This window comes from Canis lupus, chromosome 3 (genome assembly GCF_048164855.1).
Source record: "Canis lupus baileyi chromosome 3, mCanLup2.hap1, whole genome shotgun sequence".
Lineage (NCBI taxonomy): Eukaryota > Metazoa > Chordata > Mammalia > Carnivora > Canidae > Canis > Canis lupus.
In genome coordinates this window covers 34,163,516-34,178,648 of record NC_132840.1, presented here as the reverse complement: position 1 = coordinate 34,178,648, position 15,133 = coordinate 34,163,516, and the positions used below count along the sequence as shown (strand labels likewise).

General features: G+C 55.3%; 1 protein-coding gene across 7 annotated transcripts in view; it reads left to right on the top strand.

Moving 5' to 3' along the window:
* Positions 1–15,133, top strand: part of SSBP3 (single stranded DNA binding protein 3) — a 164,273-nt gene that overhangs the window by 137,243 nt on the left and 11,897 nt on the right. For 2 of the 7 annotated variants that reach the window (XM_072820332.1, XM_072820333.1), the window contains 5 exons: positions 6,244–6,310; positions 6,404–6,480; positions 13,409–13,497; positions 14,190–14,238; positions 14,892–14,927. In XM_072820332.1, the coding sequence (XP_072676433.1) occupies positions 6,244–6,310; positions 6,404–6,480; positions 13,409–13,497; positions 14,190–14,238; positions 14,892–14,927 (318 nt within the window). Of the gene's footprint in view, positions 1–1,064; positions 1,146–2,088; positions 2,149–6,243; positions 6,311–6,403; positions 6,481–13,408; positions 13,498–14,189; positions 14,239–14,891; positions 14,928–15,133 lie in introns of all 7 variants that reach the window. The other 5 variants (XM_072820329.1, XM_072820336.1, XM_072820331.1 and 2 more) reach the window with 5 other exon arrangements.

Genomic DNA, 15,133 nt, shown 5'->3' with positions numbered 1-15,133 from the left:
CACCCACTAATGGGTTGCATCCCAGTTTGACCAACCACATGGTTTAAGTGAATTTTCCTGCCCATCTTTTTAGGGTGGGGGTAGTCAAGGTCAGCATAGCCCACGGTTTCTGGAGTCAGCTTGGAACCACAGGTGGCTCACCGCCAACTGGAGTGGAAGGCCCAGCCCTTCCACATTTCCACCCACGCAGCAGTCCCAGACCACCAGCCCCATCCCCCTAGCTCCTCTGCACCTGCCTGCTTGAGCTCTGGGCTGCAGGAGCCTGGGTGAACCTTGCATCCATCAGGTGTCTCATCCTGGCTCTGCCATCTACCAGTTGTGTGGCTGTGGCCAGATGCCTTCATACCTGGAGATCCAGTTTCCTAACTGGTAAAAAAGAATGAGAAACCCCACTTCATGGGGCCATTTTTAAGTGAAGGTGAATTAGCAAAGTTTTCCGAGTGGGTGCTCGGTAATGGTCCGTCCTTTTGTTTCCTTGTTTGATCTCTGGCACAGCCTGACTCTTCCTGTCTATTCTTGTGCACCCATCAGGCCCCCTGCCCTCAGTAGACTGGCCTGGGAGCCCGCATCCTATCTCTATCCCCCCCTGCCCCAGCCCGCCCTAGACTGGGAGCTCCCAGAGGGCAGGGCCTCTCTGGGTTCTTCTGCGCTCAGAAGTGGCCCTTGCACACTTTGCAGAGCAGGTGCACTTGCTGTGCCTCACTGTGCTCTCTGAGCCCATCACAACCAGCGTATTTAACATGGCAAACTCTGCTCCAATGGTAGACGGTGCCCGGGCCCCTGCTCCTGCGTGCTTTGACAAAGGAGCTGGGTTTCATTCTCCATCCCTGTAAAGCACCCCGTGAGTGTGTTCATCGGCTTCTCTCCCTCCTGCTCGCCACCTACACTGTTGAGCCTGCGACCCAAGCAGCCGCGCACACCTCCCCACCAATCAGAGCCCGCCGCCCGCCCGCCCGCACGCCCGCCGCCTGCCCTTCGTTTTGGTTTAATTTTTGTTCTTTTAAGCTTCTGCGCTTCTCCATGTGCTGTGATCTATAACCTGCCTCTACTGTCTGGCCTCACAGGGTCCTCCGGGGTCACAGCCCTCGCCGCACGCACAGCCTCCACCTCACAATCCCAGCAGCATGATGGGACCCCACAGTCAGGTAAAAGCACTGTGGCTCGCCTGCCCGCCGGGGGGCGCGGGGCACGAGGAGGACAGAGCCAGCAGAGGAAAAACAAAAATCAAAATGTGCTCTAGCCATGGTTTTCGAGTCTTTATTGACAAACGAAATATAATAATAATAATAATAATAATAATAATAATAATAATAATAATAATTAATAATAATAATAAATATCCCCCCCCCCCCGAAAATAGTCTTCATTCCTGGGACATCACACCCCGCTTAGATATGAAACCAAAAGAAAAGCAAATCTATTTCTGTGACCTTGTCAGTGGCCTTTGCGTTTTTGTTTTTTCCTCTCTCACTTTTGGTTTGGTTTTTTGAGTTTGGTTAACCATTTGTCCGTAACCGAAGCTGCATCCCTAGCCTTTTCTGTGTGCACTCTCGCTGCTGAGAAAGCTTTCTTGCCCATTGCCCTGCATAAGTTAGGGAGCCCGCTGGCCCCTTTCTGTTCTCATTATGTTTGCCCCCCTGAAATCCTCGCTCCCCTCCCCACCCACCTTTTGTCAGTGGTTTCTGTGTGTGCGTGTGCGCGCGTGTCCAGCTTTATCCGCACACCCTGAACATTTTGTGTACAACTCCCTTTGTGAGTCTTTATTTGCCCCTCCCGGGAGCAGAGGTTTCTTCCTTTGCCCTGCACTGCTCTAACTGCTCTTCCGCGTCCCGTGCCAAGTCCCAGCCACGCTCTCCTGCCACCCAGAATAGATCTCCATGGGCAAGTGCCGAGTCAGGCTGTGCCCTCTGCATCTATTGTTCCCTCTGCCCAAAGGAAGCTTTGCCCAGAGGGAAGAGGCCACCGAGAGAAAGAGAGTTTAAAAGATCACCAGTTTTAACAAAACTGGACTTTGTGGAGTGGAGTGCTTTCGTGTTTTCGCTGTGCAGAAGTGCAGGCTGTCATTGAACTAATTCCCTATAATTGCAGCCTTTTATGTCACCGCGATACGCAGGCGGCCCCAGGCCCCCGATCAGAATGGGAAACCAGGTACTGTACCTTTTCATGTTCTCTCTCCCCTTACCCAGCTACCCTTGGCCCCAGTTGGACTTTGACTCAAAGCAGAATTTGGGGAAAGAATTGGGAGGTGGAGGGGCAGGTTGGAATGCAGGAAGTAGCTTACAGGTGGGTCCCTGGGGCGGGCCCTGTGTCCACTCCGTGTCCACAGTACAGCCCCTCTCACAGCATTTCACCTACCTCTCATTGGTGGGCTTTGGACAGCTGGCTCTGGAGTTCAGAGGGCAGCAGCAGAAGCAGCCAGGATGGGAATGCAGGGTTTCGGCTATTCTAGAGAAGGTGGTAATGCCCCTGCCCCTCCCTTCCAGCCCCTTCTTGGAAAAGGGTCTTCCTCCTTAATGAAGTTAATTGACAACGTGCATTTTTTCCTGGAAGCTTTTGAGAATTGCCAAGGCTGGTAAATATAATCCTGCTATTAAGGGGAGAAATGGCCCATAGGAATGCTTAGATCAGGAGGCTGGATGCAGCAGAGCAGGACATTTGTGAGTTTTTAAGCAATGTCTGCCTGTTTCCCAGACCCAACTCCAAACAAGAAAGGATTTGTTTGTATAATTAGAAAAGTGGTCTGCTTACGGGGAGGGCTTCTCAGCCTGGGGTTGTGTGCCTTGTGCTGGCCCATTAGGGTTGGCAATTCTAGGTGGTCTGGAGAAATCGGCCCCCATGCCACCCTCCATAGTTCAGCTTATTGTGGTCCGGGGAGCAGTGGGAGGAAGCTGGAGAGGTAACGATAAAGTATCTTTGGCGATGAAAGATTGAAAAGAAACTTAAATGTTGGGGAGATTGCTTTTCGTGCCAAAGTGTTTTTTATACATAATTCTTAGAGTGACCCTGCAAAAGCCCCTACAAAAATTTGACGGCATCACCAGCGCGTCCAGCCCCTTTGCCCTTGGAACTTGGGAGTTCAGTGACCAACTCGAGTGGCTTGATTGTTTCTGTTCTCCAGGCTCTGTAAGAAAGGCCCCCAAGTACAAGCTCCAGGGCCCAAGGAGAGACCATCGTAGAAAGGGACTTCCAGTTGTAGAGTTGAATTGTCGATCAGGTTTCCGATGACTTTTTTTGCTCTCCAAAAAGTCTTTTGTTTCCTCTTTCTGTGACATGAAGGAGAGGTTCAGACAAGGGTTAGAGACCCAACTTTTTAACAAGGAGGGGGACCCTTGGGTATGTCACAGATGAGGAAACAGGATTCTGGGAAGTCCTGCAGTAAGCCAGATCAAGCTGGTCTGCAGCTCTCAGCCCAGGGCTGATTTCCTCTGCACCTCACCCACTTCGGTTAGCTTTCCGTGTAGTCCACATGCTGCCTCGGTCACCAGCGGGGGCCTCCCCTGCCATCACGTGCACAGGCCCCAGCAGCACCTTCTCCCGCAGCATGTCCAGGGGCTCTCCATGGCCTGAACTGGCCTCTGCCCCGTGGAGAGAGCAGATGCTTCCGTATCATCATTATGGCCTTTCCTCCAGCAATTAAGGGACACAAGAGGAAACATGTATGTTCCTATTTATCAGTTAAGCATGAACAAGTGCCCAAGAGAGCAAATGGAGAATAAATCCATCATCTGCACCTCGAGTTACAAACCAATTGTCCCAACCCCCCCCCTCCCCACCCCCTTCGCCCTTGCCCTATTGGAAATCTATACCGATTTTCCAGTTTTCTCCAAACTCAAGAAATGTTTGCCCTCCAGGAGGGGTGTGCCCTTCCTAGATTTTGTACCTGGGGAGTTCGTGGCGAGTGCCTCAGTTGGGGCTGCAGGTTGAAGAGGAGGCACTGTGCCACTCCAGTGAGCTCAGTCCTCCCCTGTGGCAGGTGGAGGAAGCAGAGGCAGCAGGACTTGCTCAGGTTCATGGGGCCCCCTGTATTAGGGTAATGAGAAAGGCACTTTGGGGGACAAGAAGCTAAGGATCATTAACCTGTTCCCTAAGCCTTACAAGGCCATCTTCCCACCTGCTTCCCTAGTGATAGTTTTGGGATTGTATATAGAAAAAGCATTGCTGTTTTTCAAGCGATTATAGGTGAGGGGGTGATGAACCCTGGGGGTCAGCCGGGCTGTACATGTCCCAGAGGAGCCCCCGCCGGCCCTGTGGCTGACTGGGGGACTGGGGCAGGCAGCTGGGTGACCGTGCAGATGTGGTTGGGATTTGTCCCTTCCCTGGGCAGACGCTTCCTGTGGCCGCCCCACAGTGCTATAGCAGAGGCACTGGCCTATTTCCAGGAGCCTGTGGGGCAGCCCCGGAGCGTCACCTTCCCGAGCAGGCTCCAAGAGAGCACACAGTATGTGCTTGCAGTCCCCTATATAAGCAGTTATTTTGCTTTCTTCCATTTGAAGGCTTCAACTTTCTCTGTATGAGAGCCTTTATCTTTGTTCTGGCACATCTGCCTTCGCTTGTAGAGGGGGCCGGGATTGTCCCTCCCCTCCCTGATCGGGGTCGCTCCAGTGAGGGAGGGAAGGAAGCAATGCCCAGGCTCCCTCTGAAGCTGCAGGCAGCCCTGCTCTGCTCCTGACCCAGCAGGGTTAGGTGGGGCCCAAGGAGGAGCTTCCTTCGAGAACTGTCCTCACTGGAGTACTGAAGAGGGAGTGATTGCCCAACCTCCACGGCTGCTCCATCAGGGTTGGGTTAGGGGTATTCTGTGACCTGGAGGGTCCCCGGTCTACTTTCCCCCATGCTGGGATCTCCCCTAAACCAGATGGCCTCAGAGGCAGGCCTGCCTTTATCCTCTCAGGATCCTGTAACCAGGGTCTAGAAATAACCCAGATCCCCAAGTGGCCAGACACAAACTACTCCAGTGACTCAGACCTTGGGAACTTGGGGAGAGGAAGCAGGGCTGGGAGAAAGCAAGAGGTCAGAAGAGCTAAGACCCAGGGGTAGAGGGACAGACTGTGAGTACCCCCAGGCACTGGAAACTTTCAGCAGGTCCTCCCACAAGCACACACGAACATATACCCCATTCTGAAGCTTGGGACAACACTGAGAACTAGTTTCTTTGCTTCCCATCACCTCATTCCACAGCTGGTTTAGAGTTCCCTGCTGGGCTGTCCCCCCCAGCAGCAGTCAGGGCTGGGGATGGGGTGGAGGGCTGTCCCTGTCCCAGGTGCCCGGCCTCTGAGAAGCACTGGCAAATGCAGATGGGAAAAGGTGGTCAGTTTTCACAAAGGCAAGGGCCTCGGTTTCATCCTGAGGCATAGGGTTCTAGAAGCATACTTTCCTTCCAGCCCTGCTGCTGTGTTTTTCTTTTCTTCCCGGTTGCCACTGAAATAACTTCAGTCACAAGTAAATCACTTTTAATAGGTTTTCACAGTGAGTGTGCCAAGCGTCACTCAGGAGACCCGTGGCACCCTGTCCTCACCTTCTTAATAGCAATCACACCAGCATCTGCCACTTGCTCTAGGCTTTAGGGAATAGGTTCTCATTGGGCATCCTATTCCCCACTCTCTGGGAGGCCTCCTTTTCACCCCTTGGGTCAGAAGGAGGCATTTCATATGGAGGACGAAGACTGGGTGGGAATCCTGAGTGCTTCTCCTGGCTCTGCCAGTAGGTGACTGGGGGCTGTTGGGGCTCGGGACCTCAGTTTCCCCATCCAAATCTCAAAGGCCACCTCCTCCCTAACTCCCCTGTAAGAAGACCCTGTGTAGTGATAGGATTTTTAGCTAGCGGGTCTCCTGGACCCCACACTTTAGGGGAAGGGATAGAGTGAGTTACATCTCCATGGGGTGAAGGAAAAACAGGGTTCGGCTTGAATTGCAGTGGCTGGGGTTTGGGAGGTGAGCATGGGAGGTGAGCATGGGAGGCTGCCGCTGAGGGGTGTATGGCAGGCAGCGCGGCCAAGGTGAGGCTGAGCTCTGGCAGGAGCACAGATGCATGGAGGCAGCAGGATGTGTGACGGTTCCTGTCCCAACACATGCTGCACCCTCTGCTGATAACAGCTTCAGTGCCGGCCACTCCTGGGGACCTCACCCCCAGCCCCAGCCGGGAGGTCAAGTTCTCGAGTGCCCCCAGATGGGTAGTGAAAGGGCCAGGGCAGGTGGGCATGTCTCTTTTGTCCCCAGCCACTCAGCACAGATCTCACGTCTCTTTCAGCCTCCGGGAGGAGTTCCTGGGACCCAGCCATTGCTGCCCAATTCTATGGATCCCACCCGACAACAAGGTAAAGGGCCAGGCGGGGCCTCCCACAGCTCACAGGGAGTCTGTCCCATCCGCCCCCGCCACCACCTCACAGTTCACCTACTTTCTTGTGCAGGGCACCCCAACATGGGAGGATCGATGCAGAGAATGAACCCTCCTCGAGGCATGGGGCCCATGGGGCCTGGCCCACAGGTAACCACCTGTCTGTCTGTTCATCTCCCTGGCCATCTGTGTGCACCCGCCTACTCTCCTCCTTCCATGGTCTGTCGGCCTTTCCATGTCACTCACCTCGCAGGGGTCCCCAGCTGCCCTCTCTGCACACGGCCAGGAGCAGCCCCCTGTGGCAAGCAGCAGGCCAAGTTGAGGGGCCCTCTGGGAGGCAGGGGGAGATGGACAGCCAGGTTGGTGGATCCTCCCATGGGCAGGGTTTGAGGAATTTGGAAGGTGGAGGGTCTGGTACCGGAGCAGTGGTGTGGATCCTCCAGGAATCCCAAAGCCTTCCTGTCCTGGGTCCTGAACTGGCTCGGGGTCCTAGTGACCCGAAGGCAAGATAAAGGAGGGGCCCTAGTTCAGCCCGCAACGGACTCATCATTTGTCTGTCCTTGGGTGAATCATTTGACCTCGAGGGGCAGGTGGGCCCTAATAGGCCTTGGTTCCCCACCTGTTTGATGTGAGAGGAAGAGGAAATATCTCTATATCTGTGGTTCTCAGCAATGCCACCCCAACTGAGAGGAGGCCAGGCCGGCCAGGGCCCCCAATACCCACTTGAACCCAGGGCTTTTGCTGGTTTCATGCCCCGGCTCCAAGCTAAGATTTCTTCTGACCAGAGAGGTTCCATTGTCAAAAGGGACACCTCAGAAATCTCTGGAAGAAATGATGTCAAGTGCCCTGTCTACTCCTTGTGACCTAGCCCCATGCCTCACAGGTACAGGGTCCCACAGGACCATCCAACAGGGGGTCTGACAGGCCATTCCTGTTCTCGAGCCTTCTCATGGTTGGATCCCACTCTTCTGAGTGTTTGAGAGTGGTTCTGTTTCCTGTAGTAGCTGTGGCAGAGAGTTTGCTGATCTGACTATCTAAAAGAACCTGGAAGTCTAAATAAGGAGAGGGGAGTTTCGTTTAGTGAGATCAGGAGGGTTTTGCTGTAGGGTGTTCCTTCCTTTTTCTGCCCTGCCTGGAAGCCTGCTTGTTTTTGGGGTCCGTCCCCCTGACTCAGTGTACAGATGTTTGCGTTCTCTGGGCCCTTCCTCAGGTTTCTGGTTCCCTGGGGGAGGGGGAGTGCTCCCACGCACAGGCCTGCAGACACGTGCCCTGCTTTTGTAAGGAGAGGTGTCTGCCCACACCCAGAGTCCTCCGCTCCATCTGGAGTTGTATTTACAGCACACCCAGCCCACTGCTTTCTTCTCGGTGGTGGCTGCAACATCTGTGGTGCTGAAAGATTTTAGGGAGGTCCTTGTCTCCTCTTGGCCCCATAATCCTAAAAGGAAGCAAGCCCATACCAATTGCTGCTCTGGTTTTCTTGTTTGTTTGTTTTCTTTCCTCAAATTCCCCAAAGCTTGTGTTTTCATGAGTTCCTTTTAAGCCACCAGAGCGGCCCCTTCCTGCCATGTGGGTGTTTTGAGCTGACCTCTGCAGGGTGGCTGTGCTGAGGAACTCCTGGGAGGGGCAGCAGTGTCTGAAAGCAGAGTGTTCCCTCTCCTGAGTCCGGAATCTGTAGGTCCCTCAGCTGCCCATTAGAGATGCTCTTGGGGTGGACAAGCAAGTGATCTTGGACTTCCACATCCTGGGGGATCTGGGGACACAAGAGGATGGACTGGGAAGGCCCCCACCCGCCCCTCTGGGCTCTTGGAGGCTTAGCAGCTACATCTGTAAAATGGGAAGGAGACCAGCATCTGCAGAATAGGAAACGCTCAAAGGGGGAGGCTCAAGTTCTCGGCATGACGGTTGGCATGGGGTACTCTTAGTAAGTAGTCTGTGTCTTCCAACTTGGGGACTTAAAATTGGTGTTTAGGACTCTGATTGCCTGGGTTTGATGATTGCTTTGAGTCATGTGTGTTTTTGTTTTTTTAATTTTTTCTTCTGGCTAAGGCCATTAACAGAGTTAAGCCTGTATTAATAATACTGGGGTTCTGAAAGCTGGGAATGGATGTCAGCTGATTGAGAGCAGAGTATTCTGTAAGTTTAGGACTTCCTCCTAGCCGAGCAGGTGTCTCGTCATGTCCCTGACCAGCAGTCTGGCACACTCTCGTCGCATGCTTTAAAGAGGTGAGGGTCCCAAAGGCTGAGGTCTTGCCAAAAGAAGGCCTCTTGGGCCCATGTGGCTCTCCTGGCTTCACCAGGCAGGGTGCGAAGTCAGAACTCTCCTGGAGGTCCTAAGAGGGTTGACCGAGAGGGAAGGGAGAAGCTAGCCCCGGGATGAGGCCAGTGGATGCACCCCCTCCCCCCTGAGCCTCAGGGGCTCTGGAAATGTCTTATTTTTTATTTGACTTTATCGAATCAGTAGAGAGACCCTAAAGTGCTTTGTCCATGTCTCCCATACTGCTCTGGGTAGAGTGCAGTCTTAAATCTCTGAGCCACATCTCCCTTAGAACAACCCAGAATGTCTGCCCCCTGCCCCCCACTGGGGGCAGACAGGCCTGGCCTGGTTTGGGACAGGTTTGGGGGTCATCCAGGGAGCGGGCACTACAGAGCCTGAGAGGGCAGGAACACCCTACCTCCTGCTCTGGCCCTTTCTTGTCTATCCCCTGGGGGTGCTTTCTTGGTCACTCCCAACAGACAGGAGAGGGACGAACTCAGAACTCAGTGCTGGAAAACTTGGTTCCAGCCGCAGCTCAGCCGGCTTGGGCCTCTAGTCCCTCATCTGCAAAGTGGGCAGCTGAGTGATCACCTCACAGAGCCCACGGTAGGTTTGGCAGAAACAGCATAAGGTGCCTGCAGGGTGTTCACGCACCCCACTGTCTCCCTAGACCTGGGCTCGGGGAGGGAGTCCTGTCTCTGCCACAGCCTGGGCTGTTAGAAGAAGAGACTAGACTAGCCCCTTGAAGCAGCCTTTGCTAAGCACCACTGCAGGCACAGTGCCAGGCTGAGAACAGAGACACCCAGGTGGGAAACCGTCAGCCTGCAGTTCCAAGTGGGGAATAAGATTGCTAATAGCCGGTCACCACTCCAGAACCTTCCCAACAACGAATATTTACGGTGTAGTCTTGGGGCTACTTTATAGATTTCAGAGGCGGACGGAGTGACATTTGCACTTCCTGAGCCTGTGTTGCATTTTAGCCTGAATGTCACAAACGAACCAGCAGACCAGCCATCACCCTGCCCTTTTCTCTGAGTGCCTCAGACAAGCTTTACTCTGCTTTGGTGAAACGGCCAGTGCCAAAGGGAGGTAATAGATCTACTTAATTATAGTCCTTCTTTAAAGAATTATGTCGGTATCAGATGGGAACGTTCTGGCGAAGTTTTTCAGAAAGTGGCTCCTGTTGGAATGAGTCTAGAACCGCAAGGCCTTCTGGCCGGGCTCCCATGGACAGAGTGCAAGGCCTCCTCCCAGGTGCTGGGGCTCATAGAGCGCATGGGTGCTGCTTGCTAGCATCTCTGGTGCTCAGGCTGGGGATGGAGGGCAGCGTCAGGTGGCCAGCAGCCCCGAGGGTCTGTGTTTGACACAGTTCACATTGTGGGGTAACCATGGTCCCTAGCAACAGTCCTGTGCTGCCCGGAAGAATCTGCATCTCCCTGCTGATCCAGGACAGCCCCACTCTTTCTTGGCGCTGCCTGTAGCTTCTGGGCAACGGCCCCAGCAAGCCATGGAAGGATCAGAAACCTAGCCAGAGCAGCTGGAGGCTGGCTGAAGAGAAAGTGGGGCCACATGAAGCACTTTCCCCAAAGAGGGGGGAGGGCACCCATAGGGGCCCCCAGGGGGCCCTGCATGATGGGAGGGGGGATGGAGGACAGGACCCTGCTGCCCAGGAAGCTGTCCTGACAGCCTGTCCTAAAGACTGGAATGTGTGAAGGTGACAACAGTGCTGGGCGGGCTCCGGGCAGCACCAGGAAGAGCCCCTGCGCCTGGGACTTGCAGAGAGGGGGAGCAGGACCCAGCCCTGCCAGCCGGCCAGCAGGCTGGGCCTGGTGCCCGGTCTGAGGTCCCCAGCAGGGGGGCCCTTCATTGTTCCTGCCGGTAGACCAGACCCTTCTGCTTAGGGTCCAGGGTGGCCAAGAGGGGCCGAGGGTGAGGGTGTGGGAAGACGGTGACTGCCTCCGTAGCTATGGCCAGCCCCAAACTGCGTGGAGGGTCCATCCGGGCGTCCAGCTGCCCCGTCCCTGCAGAGCTGTGCAGACAGCAGCGGAAGGGGGAGCATCTGGCTGCTGGGCACACCTTGCAGTCCAGGGACGTGGACAGGCGGGCACTGAAGGAAGGGGACCATTTCTGTGGAGTCTCTGAAACCATGCTTTCAAGCCAAGCCCTCTGGGGAAAGGGCTGCTGTTTCTGCTCTGAGAACTTTCCCCCACAGCTGACAGTTCAGCCCTACTTTTACCCCCCGACTCTGTTCACCCTTGAGCAAATCTCAGGCTTCTCTGGGCCTCTGGCCTGTCATCTTTGAAACGGGGAGGCGGAAGTGGCCCTCCAGAGTCTGTGTCTCTAGCAGGGAGGATCTGGTGGGCAGCCTCCCTCTTGGGAAGTGGCCGTGCTGCTGTTGGGAAGGCTCTGGAAGGTGAGCTAGAGGTAGGAACAGCAGCTGGCTCCCCGGGGGTCTGTGTAGCGCATGGGCGGGCACATCCCAGGAGTGAGCACCTGGCTGGTCCTCCCATCGCCCAGTCTGTGCCGCAGCGGCCCGAGCCCCACCCGCCCCCACTAGCCCCCAGGCCAGCCTTTCCCTTGCCTGCAGTGGGCCAGAGAGGCAGCAGGAGCGGCGGGAGCCCGCAGGAGAGTTCTCTGTCTGGGAAACCTTTGGAAGTGGCCAGGCTGTGCCCCGGGGGAGAGCGGGCTGCCAGGGGTGGCTGCAGGCTTCCTGTCCTGCAGCGGCGGAAGTGAGGCTGAGATTTGTGGAGGGATTGAGGAGCTGCACGTGGGGCTTAGGGAGGACCCTTTAAGACCAGAGGTTCTGTGATGCTTAAGGCAGCATTAAGGGCTTTGGTGTTCGTTCTGCTAGCATCCCAAACCAAAGCGCATGTCCGAGAGCCGAAGGAGCACTTCAAAGCTGTCATTTCATTTGATCCTCCCGGCCCGCTCTCCGTCTCCACCGCGTAGGCAGGGCAGCGGGGCAGAGGTGGCGGCTGCAGAGCCAGAGCTGGGCTGCGCGCCTCCGGCCGTAGCTCTGCTGTGCACACAGCCGCGGGGGGCTGTCGCTCTGCTCCTGACCCTCAGCGGTTTCGTCTTCCCAGTGGGGGGCTGCGATGGAGCAGTTGTAATGATTGAGCACCCGGCACGGTCTAAGCCAGAGTAAGCACTGGGGTGTCCCGTGCCCACGCCCGGGCTCTCCTGTGCTCTGACCTCAAGCCTGTGGCTCTGCCTGCCAGCCCGTGGCCCTGTCTATAAGCCAGGCCTGGCACTGGCTCGTCCCGGAGCTCACTGGGATCCCTCAGTGGCCCACTCCCCCTGCCTCCTCCATGCCAGGCCTTGCTGTTTGCCAGTTACTGTCTACACACTGTCCATGTGTCCTGTTAGACGCCAGGCCGCTGTCAGGGACACCAGGGAGAGCAGGTGGACCCACGGCTTTCATGTTCAGGAACCCGGCCTCGGCTCAAGAACTCCGCTCCAGCATGATGTTGGCTCGGAGCTGCTCAGCTCGGGCTCTTCAGCCTCCTGGCCTTTTGCTCTTCCTGATGGCCTTTCAGCAGATATGTGGGGAGAGTGCAGACCTAGAGGCTTACAGATCCAGGTTTAGACCCTGGTGGAGTCATTGGCGTACTGACTTCGGGCAGTCAGGTCCTCAGTCTCCCCTTCTCTAAAACGGGACTCATACTAGCTTTGTGGCATTGTTAGAAGGACAACCCAGGGCCTGTATGTCAAATGGGTTATGGGCTCAGCTATTTCTTTGCTGTCAAATTTCCACCAACCTCACATTTTTCGGATTCTATAAAGGCAGAGCTTAAGCTACAACCAGACTAATTTTACTTTCTGTTCATTTACTTACTCACTCCTTCATTGATTCAGCACCCAGTCTGTGATGGCTGGTGTGTGGAGTGACACGCGTACGGAGAAAATCAAGACACAGTGTCTCCCCCCCCCCCCCCCCCCCAACACACACATACAAGGTACTCAGAGCCCAGTGGGAGAGACACATGGCCATGATCATAGCCCTGTGTGGCATGGGCTGTGGCAGGGGTCAGGGGATTGCAAGGCATTATGGGAGTGAGCATCCTAAGAGATGTACAGGGAAGGCTTCACAGAGGAGGTGCTCTTCGAGCTGGGTTTGGAAGATATGTAGGAGCCCAAGTGGAGAAGGGAAGCAAGGCATTTCTTCTGCAGAGAAAATAGCATCGGAAGTGGAGAGCCAGGGGTAGTAGTGACTAGAGGTTCCTCATCTGGCACTCACGTGACCCCTTGTGCTATGCCTTGGGGGGGTGTACTGAGCTGAGGTAGGACTCTTCCCCCGAGAGTTTTCTTCCTGCTTCTCTAGCACTGTGTGTGTCGCAGGCCCCACAGGCTGATGCTGGAATCAGGCATCCTGATCCCGGGGCTAGGGGATAGCCCAGACATGGGGCAAGGAAGGGGGTATCTGTATGTGCTGGACTTTGGGGACAGCCACTGGCCAGGCCTTTCAGGACTCCTCCTCCTTCCACATTCAGACCCACCCTGCCCCTAGCCTCAGAGTTTCCGATGTGGGCAGTGTTCCCCTGTCGGTTCTGTTCCGAGCCCACTTCCTTTACTCACCCAAGACCCGAGACAGATGTGAGGGCTTGCTGGACATCCCCATGCTTTCGAGAGAACCATCCCGAAGCCTCCCTCTGTGCTGGCTTGTCATTGTGGTCCTGTCACGTGGTTCCCACCCCCTCACCTTATTTAATGAATATGTTATTTTTTTTCCTCATCAGATCCTTTCCACAGACTAATCCTCTTGCTTATATTCTGTTTGTCTTTCTTCCCTCCTCCTCTCTCTGGTTCCCCTCCTCCTTCTCATAGACTGACCCTTGGTTATCGTTGCAGAATTATGGCAGCGGCATGAGACCACCACCCAACTCCCTCGGCCCCGCCATGCCCGGGATTAACATGTAAGGCACAGCTGACCCCACTGGTGGCACAGAGCCTGCGGCTCGCCCCGCCCTCTGTCACTCCCCGAATGGCCGGTGAATGATGATAATTCTGGGCACCTCTCTGGACGTCAGTCCCCTCTGCAGTGGAGTGATGTCAGAGACACTGCGATAAGAGCTCCCGTGCCCTGCATTGGGCTTATCCTCTCTGGCTGTGGCTCAGAGCCTGCTGCAGGCATTAGACCCCCCACTCTTCCTAATAATCCTGTGAGGTGGTTATTACCCCCCACTTACACATGAGGGAACTGAGGCCCAGAGAGGTGAAGTAACTTGCCCGTACTCACACAGCTCTGAGTGACAGGATTGAGACTGAACCCCTATACAGTGCTGCTCTAGTGCTTTAGTGTTTCTTAACCCCTCCTTGCGGGGACAGATCCCTGGGAGAATCTGTGGGTTCCCTTCCTGGGAAAATGCACACAGGAGATTTTATATACGTTACACATTCTCCGTGTGATCTATAGGAGCTTGTAGTTCTCCACTCAAGGAGCTGCACTTTGCTCCCCGAGAACCAGATGGTGTGTAAGGCCCTAGGACTGTGGAGGACTTCCTGTTAGTGATGTCAGCCCTCTCGTTCTGGCCCTGCTGGCACCACCCCCTTGGGGTTGATAAGACCTTTTTCATTGTCGTCCTCTCTCTCTCTCTCTCCCTCTCAGGGGCCCGGGAGCTGGCAGGCCCTGGCCAAATCCTAACAGTGCTAACTCAGTGAGTACCCCAGTTGGATGGGATGGTGATGGTGGTGTTTGCGAGGGAGGGGCTCCTAGGGTACAGGGTGGTCTTGTCCCCAGGTTGGAGGTGTCATGAGAGGCAGGGTTGCGGCAGGACTCTCCACCCCCGCCCCCTGATGCCTGCAGGGACGAATGCTGCTATAAGTGAGGCTTGGAGTAAGGTGCTGCGGCCTTCAGGGATTCGGCCCCAGCCCAGCCCATTGCTCTGCAGAAACCCTGATGTGTGAGCCGAGGGGGCTTGCTCAGAGACCACTCTCCACGTAGAAACCCCTGGGGATCCCCTCTTCCCTGGCAGGGCTGGCTTCTCACACCCAGAGGAACTAGCTGGGAATGGGCTCCACACAGAAGGCCACGGGGCTGGGGAGAAGCTCTTGCTTTCCTGTCCTCTTGACCTGGAGGACCTCCCATGTCCACACCCCCTCAGAGCTCCCTGCCAAGGCTCTCGGGATCAGTTCAGTGTGGGCACTGGGCTTTGTTCACACCCCTGGCCGTCCCAGGGACACTAACCAGGGGGTCCCACAGCCTTCCCCAGCAAAAAGGGGGTGTGTCCCCAGGTGGATTTGGAAGCCCAATGACATTCTTTGAGAGGAAGTGACTCTGACACGTGGCTCCCCCACTTCTTGTTTTTAGATTCCATACTCCTCCTCATCACCTGGTACCTACGTGGTAAGTATGTGTGGGTTTGGAGCATTGCGTGTCACAGCCCACATGTGGCTGAATGTGCGAGAGAACTTCTCCAGGGTCTCTGTTTCTTTCCCTTGCACAACACATTCTGGGTACAAGTTCCAAACTATGCTAGAACCTGCTTTATCTGTACAGATACCTGCTGTATTCAGGTATCTGTACCTTCTAGTGGCCCAGAAATCCCCCAA